We start from the raw sequence: 17,873 nt of genomic DNA, 5'->3' as shown, positions 1-17,873 counted from the left end.
CTTTACCACTGAGCCACCAGGGAAGCCCTTGAATCAATGGACAAAGGATTATTTCTATTTTAGAATCACAAGATTATCTGACTGGGAATGTTCTGAATCAGAACTGGATGTGTTAAAACAGCAAATGGAAAGCACTTTCAGTTTGGCAATGAGTTAGGAAGGAAATGGGATGGAGTTTGAAGTGGTAAGACCTAATCCTGCTGATTATCGACTACCTCAAATGCAGTTCTTCTGGGTGGAGGCCGTATCTCTGCATGGGAAGGAAGGGCAGTTATTCCAGGACACTATTGAGTCATGTCTACTTTGAGAATCTGATGAAAGCTATGAAAACTTTCCAAGAAAAAAAAATGGACTTGCCAGCAAACAAAATGGCCATAGTCATTTCCAGCAATACTCTTGCCCTTATGAAATTCAGGGTAAGAGCTTCTGTTTTAAGAAGACCCCCCACTGCTGTATCTTTTCTCCTCTCTGGAGAACCAATAAATATTGGCAGCTTCATTGATTCCATTACCATATTAATACTGATGATCCTCAGATGATTTCTGGGTAGTCCCCTGAGTGTGTGATAACCTTTGCTGTACACCATCCTACCTGGTATTTCCCAGTGCACTTAAGTGTGAGACTGCTCCAAGATGACAACCTTAGAGAAAACCCAATTGCAAAATCTAGACGCTGCATAGATAGTTAACAAGGTCTCTGGAGAGGAGTATATCAATATTACTACATAACAATGCAATCACTGATGTAAAGTGCATTATTACTGTTTTTCCTTCCATGGCTTAGAAATTAGGATGAAGAGGTAAGACACTGGGCTAACAAGAACCAACTGCTCCCATCTATTAGCTAATCCTTGTCCCATGTTGCTGAGGGTCCAGACTTCTCCCATAACCCCCTTGAGGATTCTGATGGACTCTTTTGTTTTGTCTTGTCAGGAAGTCCCTGAAGATTCAGTGCCTGGAGAGTGGAATCTGGGAGCAAGGCAGCTGTGTCCCAGTGGTGTGCAAGCCCCCCTCCCCTGTCTTTGAAGGCATGTATGAATGCACCAATGGCTTTGAGCTCAACAGCCAGTGTTTGGTCAAATGTAACCAGGAAAGTAAAAGGGTAAGGATGACTTGAACTTTATTTTGGAGCAGGCTGTGCTCCAATCTTGGTGACCAATCCGAGAATGTTGAATAAAATAATCTAAATGAATGGCAACAGACAGGGGCTAAGTTGGGATTCTAACCAGAGATGTTGATATCATTTAATAGGGAATTCAGAAGATGCTACATTCTTGGAATATTCTCTCCTCTTGGATAAGAAGAACAACCTGATAGGTTAGATACCTGAGTAAACTGCAAAAAGGCTCAGATTCTGATTTGGCAATGTGATTTCCCCAAACTAACTTGGCTAGAAATGCTGGTATCATACTTTTTAATAGAAAACAGTCTTGAACAGAAACACAAATTCCTCAGCAAAGGCAAAGCTGAAAGCACTGTTGGACTGTTGTTCTCCCTAGGATTTTGGCGCAAGAGGTCTCAAACAAAAACCACAGTCTTATCGTGGTTGGGCGACTAAAGTCAATTTTATTTTAGAAGCCTTTCAAGTACCCTACACAAACCAGAGACAGGAAGTTAAGCAGACTTCCTAAGCAGAGATCAATGACTTTACCTTCTCTCCTGGCACGTGCCTTTATCTCAATGTTCAGTACTCCAAGGTAAAGCCCACAGGACACATGTGAAAAGAATACTCCATGAAATGAGTCCCCTGGGAAATCAAGCACACCTGCTCGCACTAATTGTTTAAGGGCTCAAGGAGTTGGCCGGATGAAGGGAGAGTTTATCTGTAATTCTAAAATCTTATTTTCTTGGGCTTTGTGAGTTAGTGCTATTCTCTATGTTCTGCATATAAGATATTTAGTGATTACTGGGGACATGAAGCCAAGAGTTACACAAACAAGCACACATGTAGAAAAAGGGAATAGAACTTTGATGAGACGAAAAGCAGCTATGACGTGTCCATTCAACCAGACAGAAAAGCAAAAAGCACCTTCAGAAAAATTATGAATTAGTCCCACTGGCTCAAACTCATCTTGCAAAAAATCTGACATCTGCCACAAGCAGCATTTGTGGGAGAGTATGAATGGATCAATGCAAAAATGACACCGTCTGGGAAAAAAATTTCCCAAGGCTATCTCAGAATACATGGGTCCCATTTGGTAGCTTACTGTATCCTTATATCCAAAGGAAGACACACTGTTAATGATTTTCTAATGACAAAATTATTCATGATTCCTTCACATCAAAACAGTAAAAAACTTGTCTTGACTTTTTGGGGGAAAAGTCAATAGCAACATAGTTTATTATCTTAATAGTGTCTTTTAGTCCAGGTTCTACAATTGGAGAATGCTACCATTTAAGCAGACCACTTTTGCCCACACCTTAAAAGAAGTTAGCAAAACTATAATGTCCATGTTTTCAACTTTTGATATTCTAGCTTCCCATCCGCTGCACGAAGGAGGGAGTGTGGAGTGAGGAGTTCAAGTTATGTGAGAACCTGCAAGGGGAATGCCCACCACCCACCTCGGAGCCGAAACTCGTGGAGTACAAGTGTCAACAAGGATACGGGATAGGTATGTTTGGGAAGAGAGTCTGACTTCTGCTCTCAAGTAATCCTTCTATCAGGCCTGGCTGGGTCTTAGATCAGCTCCATCATTCTGCCTGAGGAGTGGACAGAAATCCAAGTTGACTTTGAGCTGCTTCGGTTAAAATGAAATTTATGACACTTTTTTTTTTCCCCCACTCCTCCACACACATGTAATGTTGGTGGTGCTGCTGAGTGATTTGTTACCCAGTATAGCCTGAAAATGGATTGATTTTTGGTAGGAGTTGTAGTTCAAAGAGGAAAGGTGGGAATGTGTAGCCACATACCACACATGCATTGGACACCTGCTTCATTCTCTCTGCTGCTGTACCTTGAGCAGAGAGTTCCCAAAGGAGCAATTTGAGATTGTCTTTGATTGCCTGGATCAGCAGCCATTCTTTCTCTATGGTGAACCTGGCTCCAGAACCTAGGGACAACTTTTCTTTTTTAATTGGGGGATAGTTGTTTTACAATGTGTTACTTTCTGCTGCACAATGAAGTGAATAAGCTGCTGCTGCTGCTAAGTCGTTTCAGTTGTGTCTGACTCTGTGCGACCCCAGAGACGGCAGCCCACCAGGCTCCCCCGTTCCTGGGATTCTCCAGGCAAGAACACTGGAGTGGGTTGCCATTTCCTTCTCCAAAGCATGAAAGTGAAAAGTGAAAGCGAAGTCGCTCAGTCGTGTCCAACTCTTAGCCACCCCATGGACTGCAGCCCACCAGGCTCCTCCGTCCATGGGATTTTCCAGGCAAGAGTACTGGAGTGGGGTGCCATTGCCTTCTCTGCTCCTATAAGCTATATGTATGCATATATTCGTCCTTTCTTGGACCCCCTCCCACCCCCCACCCCACCTATCTAGGTCATCACAGAGCACTAAGCTGAACTCCCTGTGTTATACAGCAGGTTCCCACTAGCTATCTATTTTACACATGGTAATGTATAAATGTCAATGCTCCTCTCTCAATTCATCCCACCCTTCATTTGCCTCTTGTGTCCACGTGTATATTCTCAATGTCTGTGTCTCTATTCCTGCCCTGCAAATAGGTTCGTCTGTACCATTTTTCTAGATTCCATATATAAGTATTCAGTTCAGTTCAGTTCAGTAGCTCAGTTGTGTCCAACTCTTCACAACCCCATGAACTGCTGTACACCAGGCCTCCCTGTCCATCACCAACTCCCAGAGTCCACCCAAACCCATGTCCATTGAGTCAGTAGTGCCATCCAACCATCTCATCCTCTGTCGTCCCCTTCTCCTCCTGCCCTCAATCTTTCCCAGCATCAAGGTCTTTTCCAATGATATATGTATTAATATACAATTTTTTTTTTCTCTTTCTGATTTACTACACTCTGTATAACAGTCTCTAGGTAGATCCATGTCTCTACAAATGACTCAATTTCTTTCCTTTCTATGGCTAAATAATATTCCATTGTATATATGTGCTACATCTTCTTTATCCATTCATCTGTTGATAGATATTTAGGTTGCTTCCATGTCCTGGATATTGTAAATAGTGCTGTATTGAACATCGGGGTGCATATGTCTTTTCGAATTATGAAGCAAGTGAAGATAAAAGTCTCTGTGGCCAGGGATAATTCAAAGTGAAATTAACTCAAATTGGCTCTGTGTGAACTTAAGCATCATAGAAAAGAGATCCTGTTTGTGAAAAAAAGTGTTGAGACTAACCCTAAGTTTTTAATTGCATGAGCAAGGAGTAATTTTCCAAGTCATTCTAACATGTGTAACGCCAGTAGATAAAACTTGAGTTAATGAGAAAGCTTGTTAGTTTCTGAGACTGTTTTTTACCATCTTCAATTTACTGTTTGCACTGAAAAATCTTGTGGCCAGACAAGGAGTAGTTAGATGCTGAGACTGTGCTTCTTGCGTGGTGCCTCATGAGAAAATTCTTATATCCCCACCCTCTAATTTCTACATTAATGTATCATATGCTAACATGTGTAGAGTCCTTAAGATTCATGTAATTCTTTGAGTTATACAAGTCAGTGTAAAACAGGAGTATAGATAACACTGAAAAGAAACTTGGAGATCATAAAATCTTTAGATGAGGAAATAGAGAACCTTGAGAGTCTGCCTTCTTTGAATAGAATTTTAGAAGATACTCAGGCTTCATGTACAAAGAAATAGAGTGGGATTTTCCTTTGAAAGGCCACCACAGGACCAAAGTCTCTGCTTTTGTTTTCTCCTCATTTCCTCTTTTAATCAGTAGGTTTCTTGGCTACCAGAGTAATGATCTTCAGTGTTTCAGGCACTATAAATCCACCTTCATGATTTCTGGGCCATTTTCTCCCCAGTTAGTAAAGTTTTTAGATAATAGATCCTGCAATTATCAGATTCAGGAAATCATATAAGCAGAAATGCTATTAAAAGTACTTAAAAGGCATCAACCAATCAGTATAGACCTTAGCTGGCCAGAGTCCTGGAGTGGGGTCTCAGAGGTCTGCAGAGCAGGAATTAAATCTTTTATTGCTGGGTCATACAGAGATTTCAGGGATTCTAGAGGAAGGGGTATATGTGACCAGAAAGGGGAAGAGCACTTGGAGCCAGGGACTTAACTTGGTGCAGTGGTTCTTTACTTGTGAGTGTAGGAGCATCCCTACAGGTGCATAGTCAATGAGTATCAGCCTTGCCTGTGACCATGTTAATGAGGTGATCTACAATGTAGAATGATGGACTCTATGGACATGAATTCTAGCAGACTTCCAGGAGACACTGGAGGACAGGGAAGTGTGGTGTGCTGCAGTCCATGACGTTGCAAAGAGTCAGACATGACTTAGCGACTGAACAACAACAACACAATATAGAAAGCAATTGTTTTTGAAAAACAAAGCTAATGATTCCAGGAAGTGAAACACTGAGATGCATGAAGTCTATCGTAAATTTCTGTTCCTTCAGGTGCAGTGTGTTCCCCATTGTGTACCGTCCTCCCTAATGATCCTGTAATCCTTCCTGAGAATGTCACTACTGACACTCTGGAGCACTGGATGGAACCCGTCAGAGTACAGGTAAGAAAAAGAGTCATTTTTATATGCTAAGGAGGTAAGACACTAAGCAATTCTCAACTGGCAGCATATTCCCAGGTGTAATTTCAGAGGCTTTCAAAGCATCCTTAGAACAAACAACCACATGGATCATTCCTAGAGAGAAGAACTGAAAATAAATAAGAAAAGAGAAAAGCTTGAGAAAAGATGACCCATATCCAAAGGAAAGTTTAAAAGAATATAGAAGGATGACCTAGAGGCATAAAATATGATAATACAGGAAGGAAATTTAAAGAGAAAATTACCACTAATAAAAAAAAAAAGATTGTAAATCAATTCTATTCCAATAAAAAGCTTTTTAAAAAATAGAACAGCAAAATGTAGGATAAGCCAAAGTTATGAATAAAGATAAGAGAAGGGTAGAGAGGAAAAGATAAAACAATGAAAAAAACTGAAAACAGGGAAAGAATGATGAAAGGAAGTAAGAGAAGTTGACTTTATTTATTTAATTAATTTTATTTTTTAATGGCTGTGCTGGGTATTCAGTGCTGTGCATGGGCTTTCTCTAGTTGTGGTTCATGGACTCCAAGCTGCACAGGATTAAGCAGTGGCACACAAGCTTAGTTGACTTGAGGCATGTGGGATCAACCCAGACCAAGGATTGAACCCATGTCCTCTAATTGGCAGACAGATTCTTAACCACTGGACCACCAGGGATGTCCCTCCCCTGGTTTCTTAACCACTTTAGCTCTTGACTTGTAGTTACCTTACCTAATACTACTGGCATAACTCTTACTGAATTCAACATCCACACATCTGGTCCTTCTGAAACCTTGGTTCTCAGTTCCATGGCCTCCTCTGATCACCTTTAGCTCCCTGACTTCCTCTCCCACATGCCTTCCTTGGCTCACTCTAATCTTGCCACAGTAGCTCTTGGCTGATTCTTGAACATGCCAGACACATCCCACCTCAGGACCTTTGCCCTGTGGTTCCCTCTGCCTGGAATGCTCTTCTCCTGGGTATCTTCATGTCCTGCTCCTCAGCTTCCTTCCTCAATTTACTCAATGTCTGGAAGGCCTCCTTTGACTCTACTATCTAAAATGTTAACTCCCCTACACTTTTGTCTCTCTTCCCTCTTTTATCTTTTTCTCCTTAGGACTTATCGTGACCATACATAGTATATATTTAACTCATTTATCTTATATATTAATCAGTCTCTTTCTGCCACTAGAATAAAAAGATCAAAAGATCACTGAAGAATTATGGTTCACTACCATATCCCAGATCCTAGAATACTACCTACTATGTAGTAAGTGTTCAATAAATACTTGTGTGAAATGAATAAATGAAAAAGAGAAAGATGGATAAGATGGTGATACATTATTTCTTCTTAGAATGGGAGGGTGGGACTATCATAAAGCCTGGAAGATGGCTTGTTTTATTAAACTGTCTAATAAGCAAAAACCTTAGAAGTTTGTTCTTGCAGAGTCACCAAGACATAGGCTCTAGAGAGGTACCACATTTCATTTGGAATTCATTCTCAGATTGCTCCCTTTTCCTCACAGGCTAATTGTGCTGTGTTATTGGTGAGGATGTGTGTTAAAGCAGGAGGATAAGGAACAAATACATAAGTATGATTCAGGGGTGGGGGATGGGAGGAGTGTGACCCTATCAATTCAGTCACTCAGCAAACACTTACTGGGGCTTACTGTGTGCCCTAGAACTATGCTAAGTGCTGGGAATATAAAGAGGGAAAAATGAGAGTCCCTCTGTTTACAAGAGTTACAATCTGGCCATAAAAATGGCCATTTATAATAATGCAACATGAGAAGTGCCTTGTTTGTGGTAGAGAACTATAGGAACACCTAAGAGGGAGCAACTAATTCTTCTGCTGGGGAACTCTGGGGGGGTGTGCATTAGTCCTTCAGTCATGTCAGACTCTTTGGGGCCCCATGAACTGTCATCTGTCAGATTCTTCTGTCCATGGCGTTCTCCAGGCAAGAATACCAGGGTTGCCATTCCCTTCTCCAGGGGATCTTTCCAACCCTGGTCTCCTGCACTGCAGACAGATTCTTTATCATCTGAGCCACCAGGGAAGACCTTGGAGTTGGGGAAGGAGCAATAGACCAGAAAGCTCTTCCTTTGGGTCATAAACTATGATCAAAGGGAACATTCTAGTGGGTAAGAAGTTCTGTGTGTCTGAAACCAGAGTATGCGCTGTGGTGAGGGAGAGGGGAGATGGGAGCTAGAAAGATGGGAAAGCACAGAGGCAAGCGGATGAGACCCTGTAGTGCATGGTGCACTCCTCTAAGGATGTTGAACCCAAAGAGAAAACTGCACCAGTGGGAGGGACTCTGGGAAGTCCAGTTGGAAGTGGAAAGGAGAAAGCCAGAAAAACACCTTGCCTGGTTCTCCCATCCCCTGGCCTTTCTGGACTTTCTGCACCATTTCCCACAATCTGTTGTGAAGGTTTAGCTGGAATTAGAATACCTGAAGAAAGGACTTCTGCCTCGTGTTCCTGGGGTGCCAGGCAGAGTATCCCCTGTCAGTCCCTCTAGCTCAACTTCTTATGTGAAAGACTTCTCTTTCTCTATAAGCAGCTAAAGGGGGAAAGGCTTGGACCTTTTACAATCCATTTTCTCCACCTGAGAGATGAACTGCTTCAGGAACCCTTCTACACTTACTTTAGCATCTGCCCAACAAGGTATCCGATGAGCATAGTCGGTGGATTCAGGGTTTGTGAGACCAGAGTGCAGGCCTTCCAGTGATAGGGGTTCTTCCACTTCCACTTTCTGAATGGGACATTCAGAAAGAGCAGTTCACTTTTCTTCATGAAGACAGCAGAGACTTGACTATTTCCAAACTGGAAAACAGTATCTTCTGTTTTATTAAAACCTCTCCTTTCTCCACTGTCCTTCAGGGCAGTCACTATTATTTATTTCTCTATTCCATAGCGTTTTGTTCATGTTTATATTCCTACTTCCTTTTTCAGCACGGGGCAAATTGTAGGTATCTTATAAATGTTAGTCGAGTAAGCAAAGAAATTGCTATGGCATCATTTTCTACTTTGGAAGTAAATACATATCTTCTCCTCAAACTGGGTATGTTGTTGCAGCTTCCTACAGTTATATATAATTATATCCTTGTCAATTGCAAGTTGCAAACGCCAGAGAGAAAATGCAGAATTTATTTTCTTCTTAAGCCAAACATCAAATGTTATCATTTGTATCACTGCATTTATCATGACTATGGTCTAGTAAGTAAATTCCTGGTTTTGGAAAATAGGTTATCCAAGCACAATTTTGAGGATGATAGCATCTAAGGAACACTGTAGATCTTGGGATAAAAAAATCGTGTTTAAAAAAAAGTTGAGTTTTTATTCATAATCTCTGTTCTTCATGAGCTACATAATTTTAGGCTGCTTTTCTGTTCTGTGACTCCATTTCCTTGTGTGTAAAATAGGTGTAATACTTAACTCATAAGGTTAGTATGAGTATCAGATGAGAAGCATATGACTAGAATTTAATTTTGTGATTGATGCATAATAATCTTTCTTGGTTGGCTGTCATTCCTACTGGAGACAAGCTGCTTCCCCTCACTTCTGCATGCCTCTTCTCATCTGTAATGGCACACCATGCTTTTTATAATTTGGAGATGCAACTAAATAATGTCGTGGTGGGTCACAGTGTGCAATATGGTTAGCAGCACCATTACTTTAGTGGTACCCTTGAGACTTGTGCCATGTTTCTGTGTGAAAATAAAGTGAAATAATTAAATTAGCTGCTTCCAACACTGTCGTGGAAGAATTGAAGTAACTCACAAAATGAACTTCATTCCTACCTTGAAAGAGTAACTTGTTCCTAAAAAAACCCCAAAAGTCAGAAGTTCAAAGGTTGAAAGCATAATTGACATTTCCTGAATGCCCAAATCAGTATTTTTTTATGCCAAAAGGAAACCGAGGGTTAATCCAGTGTTAATATTCATTATCATACAGTCGCTAACCACCATGCTGTTACCTGTACTCTCTCAGCTCTTTTATAGATATAATGAAGTTAAGAAGGATTGCTTACAAATGAAGCTTACATGGAATGCTTCACCTTTAGGGAACTGAAACTTTATTAAGACAAAAAAACAAGAAAAAGTCAATGGAAGCACAGGAGACAATGATGAGGTTATCACGCTTGTGTTCCCAGATCCATAGAAATGAGATTATGCACTAACCACTGCTGCTGCTGCTGCTAAGTCACTTCAGTCGTGTCCGACTCTGTGCGACCACATAGACGGCAGCCCACCAGTCCCCACCGTCCCTGGGATTCTCCAGGCAAGAACACTGGAGTGGGTTGCCATTTCCTCCTCCAATGCATGAAAGTGAAAACAGATGACCCATAATGTCTGCCACTTTGTGGCATTCAATGGCTCTTGAGGGGCGGGAGATCTAAGCCTGTCCTCATGTCACATGAGTATATGTTCCTCGGTTCTTGGTCTCGTTACAACAAAGATTTGGAGTGACGGACATTAAAGCCCTCTCGGCGTGTCACAGTTCTCAAGTCTTGGATAGACCGCATTATAGCTCTCAGGTCTCGAAAGGACCATGTTATAGCTCTTAGACAAATCAGTGTTACAGCTCAGTGTTACAGCTCTATTTTATTTAGAAGATAGCAGGAAAATCCATCTCTGAGGCGTGAGGACACGTTGATCCAAAGACACGAAGAGAAGAGTGCCCCAGCATGTGGGAGAGAGAGAGAGAGAGAGCTAGCTTTGGCTCCTCTTTTTATATGTTTATCTCTCCCTGGGCCTGTCCTATGTAAATTGGGCCAGCCCGGAGTGTTGTTTGTTTCACCTGAGGTCCTGACCCCGGTCCTCAGACCTTCTTTTGTTCTATTTTCGCGGGCTTTTCCCTTCTTTGTCTTTTAGCCACTGCCATTTAGGACTCCTTTCCCTAGTCTACCTACCTAACACTCACAAAGAAGTGCCTATTACACCAAAGCAGTTGTATTAAATGAAAATCTTCCTCAAGTAAAAGCTTCATAGCTTACATCGATTTATCTTGAAGGATGTTCCGTATTATACTCAATCTTAAGTTTTGGTGTCCTTTAGAATCACTTGGGCAGTTTGTAAAGGGAGCAGACCTGTCTTCCCCTCTTCAGAGAGGCTCGCAGTGCCTTGGGGTATGTATTTTTTAACAGGCACCCCAAGTAATTCTGTTGTAAAACTTCGCAAAACACTGCTATTATAAAATTCTGGCAACATAAATGTTTTAAGTAAAAGCACACCTATTTGGAGCCTGGCTCATTTGTTTAGTAAATGATGATCTCCTATTACATGTAAACCCCTGCTATCTCCCATACTTCAAATACCTGGTATCTGGCAAGACAACAGAGCAGTGGATTAAATTGCATCATTTTCTCTAGTCTGCTTCCAATGATTTCATTCTTTATAATAAAAATGATGTCTTACATTTGGATAACACTTTATTGCCTGCAAAGTTGTATATATAAAATATATATTTTAGGTATTTATAATTTCATTTGAATCTTCTCATAAACCAATAAACTAGGGGAAAAAAGATTTTATTATCCTTATTTCACAGACAAATTAGATCTTGTCGGATGATCTGTCCAAGGTTGCATGGCTTTCAAGAATTGGAGAGAGCAGTGCAACCAACTTTTCTGACTTCAAGTTCAGTGATTTCCCCTGAATCACCGTGTTTTCTGTAGTCTGGTGTACATTTGGATTACTTTGCCCATCAAATAGAAAAGAAGTCCCTTGTCACAACCATGAGAGCCTCCTTGTTCCCACACTTTCCTTCCCTCCCCGTGAAGTCTAACAAAATAATTTGGAGAGATATTTCCCTATAGTACTGCTTTTCCTTATTGTGAGTTTGTTTTTAAAGAACAATCAAGTAAACTTTTCAGGTTCCTATAAAATTTGTTTGCCTGTCTTTGGGGATTCTGCTGGATTTTACTCCTGAAAATGACACCTGAGTCCTAGAATAATATACTTTTCATTAAAGGAAGAATTTCCAAGAACTTAGGTAGTAAGGAATTTTGATGAAAAACAACTCCAAGTGGCAACTGTCATAAAAGGAAGAGTGAGGCTCTCCTGGGTTCAAATACTATTTGACTTACCCCTTGGAGCCTCTTCCTGCTCAGCGGCAAGAATGGGGATGGTATTCTGTCTTGAAGGTGAAAGGTTGCTGCTGAAAGCCATGTGTTATGCTGGGATTCGTGACCTCTGGAGGAGAGGATTTCGATTCTGGGTCAGAGACAAGGCTTGACTACTTGGAGCTTTTTGTGTAGCAAAGTTTTATTAAAGTATAATAGAGACAGGGAAAGCTTCTGACACAGATATCGTAAGGGGACAGAAAGAGTGCCCCCTTGCTAGTTTTTGAAGTGAGAAATAGATTTAAGGGCCTAGATCTGATAGATAGAGTGCCTGATGAACTATGGAATGAGGTTCGTGACATTGTACAAGAGACAGGGATCAAGACCATCCCCATGGAAAAAAATGCAAAAAAGCAAAATGGCTGTCTGGGGAGGCCTTACAAATAGCTGTGAAAAGAAGAGAAGTGAAAAGCAAAGGAGAAAAGGAAAGATATAAGCATCTGAATGCAGAGTTCCAAAGAATAGCAAGAAGAGATAAGAAAGCCTTCTTCAACCATCAGTGCAAAGAAATAGAGGAAAACAACAGAATGGGAAAGACGAGATCTCTTCAAGAAAATTAGAGATACCAAGGGAACATTTCATGCAAAGATGGGCTCGATAAAGGACAGAAATGGTATGGATCTAACAGAAGCAGAAGATATTAAGAAGAGATGGCAAGAATACACAGAAGAACTGTACAAAAAAGATCTTCACGACACAGATAATCATGATGGTGTGGTCACTGACCTAGAACCAGACATCCTGGAATGTGAAGTCAAGTGGGCCTTAGAAAGCATCACTACGAACAAAGCTAGTGGAGGTGATGGAAGTCCAGTTGAGCTATTTCAAATCCTGAAAGATGATGCTGTGAAAGTGCTGCACTCAATATGCCAGCAAATTTGGAAAACTCAGCAATGGCCACAGGACTGGAAAAGGTCAGTTTTCATTCCAATCCCAAAGAAGGGCAATGCTAAAGAATGCTCAAACTACTGCACAATTGCACTCATCTCACACGCTAGTAAAGTAATGCTCAAAATTCTCCAAGCCAGGCTTCAGCAATATGTGAACCATGAACTTCCTGATGTTCAAGCTGGTTTTAGAAAAGGCAGAGGAACCAGAGATCAAATTGCCAACACCCGCTGGATCATGGAAAAAGCAAGAGCGTTCCAGAAAAACATCTATTTCTACTTTATTGACTATGCCAAAGCCTTTGACTGTGTGGATCACAATAAACTGTGGAAAATTCTAAAAGAGATGGGAATACCAGACCACCTGATCTGCCTCTTGAGAAATCTGTATGCAGGTCAAGAAGCAACAGTTAGAACTGGACATGGAACAACAAACCGGTTCCAAATAGGAAAAGGAGTACGTCAAGGCTGTATATTGTCACCCTGCTTATTTAACTTATATGCAGAGTACATCATGAGAAACACTGGACTGGAAGAAGCACAAGCTGGAATCAAGATTGCCGGGAGAAATATCAATCACCTCAGATATGCAGATGACACCACCCTTATGGCAGAAAGTGAAGAGGAACTCAAAAGCCTCTTGATGAAAGTGAAAGTGGAGAGTGAAAAAGTTGGCTTAAAGCTCAACATTCAGAAAATGAAGATCATGGCATCCGGTCCCATCACTTTATGGGAAATAGATGGGGAAACAGTGGAAACAGTGTCAGACTTTATTTTTCTGGGCTCCAAAATCACTGCAGATGGTGACTGCAGCCATGAAATTAAAAGACGCTTACTCCTTGGAAGGAAAGTTATGACCAACCTAGATAGCATATTCAAAAGCAGAGACATTACTTTGCCAACAAAGGTTCGTCTAGTCAAGGCTATGGTTTTTCCTGTGGTCATGTATGGATGTGAGAGTTCGTCTGTGAAGAAGGCTGAGCGCCGAAGAATTGATGCTTTTGAACTGTGGTGTTGGAGAAGACTCTTGAGAGTCCCTTGGACTGCAAGGAGATCCAACCAGTCCAATCTGAAGGAGATCAGCCCTGGGATTTCTTTGGAAGGAATGATGCTAAAGCTGAAACTCCAGTACTTTGGCCACCTCATGCGAAGAGTTGACTCATTGGAAAAGACTCTGATGCTGGGAGGGATTGGGGGCAGGAGGAGAAGGGGATGACAGAGGATGAGATGGCTGGATGGCATCACTGACTCAATGGACGTGAGTCTGGGTGAACACCAGGAGTCGGTGATGGACAGGGAGGCCTGGTGTGCTGTGATTCATGGGGTCTCAAAAAGTCAGACACGACTGAGCGACTGAACTGAACTGAACTTTGCGTCTTTTGGTGCTGCTAAGCAGATAAGAGAGACACCTCAAGGCTGAGGGATTTCACCAGGCCCCTCTCCTATCATATGCACTTTTGAGATAGGATAGCACGAGGTGTGTCATCCATCCGCCCCCAATAAGATTGACATGAATACTGGTTTATTGAGCCATTATCAGCCCAAGGTTTGAAAAATGAAAAAAAAAAAGCTAGCTTTAAGCAGAACCATTTTGAAGAAAGGGCAGATTCCCAAGCAAATACATAGTTTCATTAACATAGCTTAAGCAAAATATTTCCATAAGAAAAACGCATTGGTTAGCTCTAGGCTGAACCAGGTATCATCAACACAGAATTAAAAGAAGGCTCTTAATTTTGTGTAGAGAAGGAAAAACAGAAACAAAATCTTCTGCCACTTGCAGTTCATTTCCTTCTGCCACTTGGGGATCTCTGCCCTTCCTGCCTGTTACCCTCTCAAAGGGTTGCTATAAAAATTCAAAATAACACTTTTGCAATGTTTTTCAGTTTCTTGCACATAGTTTTGAATTATGTAAAAATGGAATTTGTGTTCACTTAGTACAAATCTCACCTTTGGAAATTTCCTACACCTATGAAAAGATATCACCAGCTATCTATAAGAAAGAGAAATATTATTCTACAAGTTCTATGCTCTGCTTGTTAGTGTGTGTGTGTATGTACAGATTGATGTATGTAGGCCTTTTTTTTTTTTTTTTCTGTGCCTTTTACAAATGGGGCTGGGAAGACAATGGCGATTCAGTGCTTCCTATTGGAATACCTCTGACTAAAGAAGCAATGTCTAATGGCTTGGTTATGAGTCTGAGAAGAGAGTAAGGATGAACATATACTATTCTGTTATATCTAAATGTTTCAAGAGCATTGTGGCTTAGGAAACGTGAAGTAAGGATTTGAAATTTCCAAATGAGCTGTCTGAGCCTTTGCTGTTGTAATAATGTCTTCCTCCTTCACCTACTACGTCTGCAGACATAGACTTTTCTATAATGATGGCGTCAGCAGAGACCTTGCAGAAAGAGAGGACATAAAACAAAAAGGCTTCTTGGCTGTCAAATAAATTCCTGCCAGTTAAAGTGACTGAGCAGTGGAATCTGGCAGCTGGGACAGACAGGAGCAGCCAACTGTGCACTCAGTGTCACCGCTCATATCTAGGGGGCCTGAGCTGAGGGTATGGGAAAAGCTCCACGTGGACTTCCACTGAGAGCACTGTGTGCTTTTCTCATCCCTGCTTTTTATCTTCTTCCTTTCCCCTTCTTCTTCCTCTTTTCTGTCACTCTAATACCAAACTGTAAGTCTTAGAGGGAGAAGGCAGTGGCAACCCACTCCAGTACTCTTGCCTGGAGAATCCCATGGACAGAAGAGCCTGGTAGGCTGCAGTCCATGGGGTCACGAAGAGTCGGACATGACTGAGTGACTTCACTTTCACTTTTCACTTTCATGCATTGGAGAAGGAAATGGCAACCCACTCCAGTGTTCTTGCCTGGAGAATCCCAGGGACGGGGGAGCCTGGTGGGCTGCCGTCTCTGGGGTCGCACAGCGGACACGACTGATGCAACTTAGCAGCAGCAGCAGCAGCAGCAGCAAGAGTCTTAGAGATAAGAATGATGTCTTACCTTCATCCCCATGTGTGCATGCCAAGTTGTTTCAGTCATGTTGGATGCTTTGCGACCCTATAGACCAGTAGCCCACCAGGTTCCCCTGTCCACGGGATTCTCCAGGCAAGAATAGTAGAGTGGGTTACCACGTCCTCCTCCAGGGGATCTTCCTGACCCAGGGATGGAACCAGCGTCTCTTACCTCTCCTGCATTGGCGGGCGGGTTCTCTATCACTCATGCCACCTGAGAAGCCCCACCTTCATCTCTAGACCTCCTCCTCAATGCAAGATTCATTTCACTTGCTGCTCAGAAGGCAGTTGCTGTGTGAAACCAAAGACCTGGAAAAAGAATGGCTCCCACCCCTCCAGGGCCATTTCTCATGGCAAACCTTTGGGTTTTTCCAAAAAGACACCCACTCCAGTATTCTTGGGCTTCCCTTGTGGCTCAGCTGGTAAAGAATCTGCCTGCAATGCAGGAGACCTGGGTTCAATCCCTGAGTTGGGTAGATCCCCTGGAGAAGGGAAAGGCTACCTACTCCAGTATTCTGGCCTGGAGAATTCCATGGACTGTATAGTTCATGGGGTCACAAAGAGTCAGACACGACTGACCGACTTTCCCTGAGCGACAAAAAAATAATAAGATTAATTTTTTTATTATTGTCCTTGACCACTGTGTCTGGAGAATGTTTAATTATATCTTGTGACTTTCCTTTCTAAAATAGGAAAATTGGCATTTTGACTTACCTTATAAAGAAGTGGTCTTTTGAGAACCAGATTTCATGGAGAGGTTTTTCTTAAAAACACATAGTATGGCAATTGTTTGCACGTAAATGAATTTTTTTAAAAAATGTTTCTTTCTGAAATACAAAAGAATCCATCACAACAGCTCATTTTCACTATTGGTTTGTTTCATAAATTCAGTTTTCTCAGATTGGATAATACTTTTTTCCAGTATATCATAATTAGGAATTATTTAATATATCATAATTTAGTATATCATAATTAGGAAGTCCAAGTTAATGAGATTTTCCTGGGGCTACACTCATTAGGTTTGCAAAAATTCTAAACACTGTGTGGAATTCCTCTCTCAACTCCTCAGCTCATGAACAGAATTGCTCAGTCAAAACAAATCTTATAATTTCTGACTTTGTTTTCCCAAGTTGGTCCCAGAAGGATTAATAACATCTTAAATAAAACCAAACTGTTTTAAGAGAAAGAAAAAGCAGGAAGAAAAAAAGACAATACCCTTCAGTGGCATAGCTCCCTACTATTTGGTATCATCCTCCTGGTGTCCCCTTGTCTCCTAATCCTTGCCCTCCCCTCACCTCGAGGGTCCTCTTGAGAGGTGCAGTTATGAGTAACAGCCCTAGTGACACTTGCCACACACCATGAGAGAACAAATCCTTCAGATGTGAGTCATGCAAAGATCTTTGTTCGTCTGTTTTAAGCATGGAATTGTTCCCTCTCTGCTTGAGTAAGTCTCAAGCATCAATTTACTCTTCTCTAGAGAACAGACAAGGGGGTCTTGGAAGATGAGGGAAGAGGAACCAAAAGCCTACTGGAGGGTAATGTGCTATGGTCCAAATAGATATTCAGAATAACACTGTATTTTATTTAGGGCTGCATACATATATAGTACTGATGATAAGGAAACCATCACAGACCTGGGCAGGAGCAGAACTTTGTGGCCTGATGTGATTAGTTGCCCATTCTGTTAAGTAACTTATTCCTGATAAAAAAAAAAAAAAAACAATTGAGCAATTTTTTGTTAGACTTTAATGTTGGCTAACCATCAGTCTTGTGACTTTCAGCAACACATTTAAACATGCAACAACCTTCATACAGCCCTATGACCTTCTGAATAACCCTAACTAGTTTCCCTTCCCCTCCTCCCTCCCTCCCTTCCCTCTCTCTCTGTCTCCTTCTCTCTCCCCCCACTCCCTCTCTCTACCCTCTTTTCTTCTCTCCCATCTGCTCTCCCTTTGTTCTTCCTTCCTCTCTTCTCTTCTTTTCCCTTGATTTTTTTAAAAAATTAAAGTAGCTCAATCAAAAGAAAATCTTTAAACTGGTTTTCTCATGAATCTTTTCCTTTTGAAAAGTTCAAAACAAATCCTTGGCACTCAGTTGTTCCCAATTGACTCATCTGAGAAGTGGATTGCTAACAGTGTAACAGCTATATAATCATATACTAATGTGTAGAAATAATAATTTAAAATGTCA

General features: G+C 41.4%; 1 protein-coding gene across 1 annotated transcript in view; it reads left to right on the top strand.

Annotated features, from left to right (window-relative positions):
- Window positions 1-17,873, top strand: part of PAPPA2 (pappalysin 2) — a 315,881-nt gene that overhangs the window by 248,574 nt on the left and 49,434 nt on the right. Inside the window, exons 17-19 of the mRNA XM_086342421.1 lie at window positions 933-1,101; window positions 2,476-2,611; window positions 5,532-5,641. Of these exons, the coding sequence (XP_086198547.1) occupies window positions 933-1,101; window positions 2,476-2,611; window positions 5,532-5,641 (415 nt within the window). The remainder of the gene's footprint in view (window positions 1-932; window positions 1,102-2,475; window positions 2,612-5,531; window positions 5,642-17,873) is intronic.

The sequence above is a fragment of the Bos grunniens genome, chromosome 16, assembly GCF_055505025.1.
Source record: "Bos grunniens cultivar Pamir isolate PY7600 chromosome 16, Bosgru_T2T1.0, whole genome shotgun sequence".
Lineage (NCBI taxonomy): Eukaryota > Metazoa > Chordata > Mammalia > Artiodactyla > Bovidae > Bos > Bos grunniens.
Note: the sequence above shows the minus strand (reverse complement) of the source record. Positions and strands in the feature narration are given on the sequence as shown.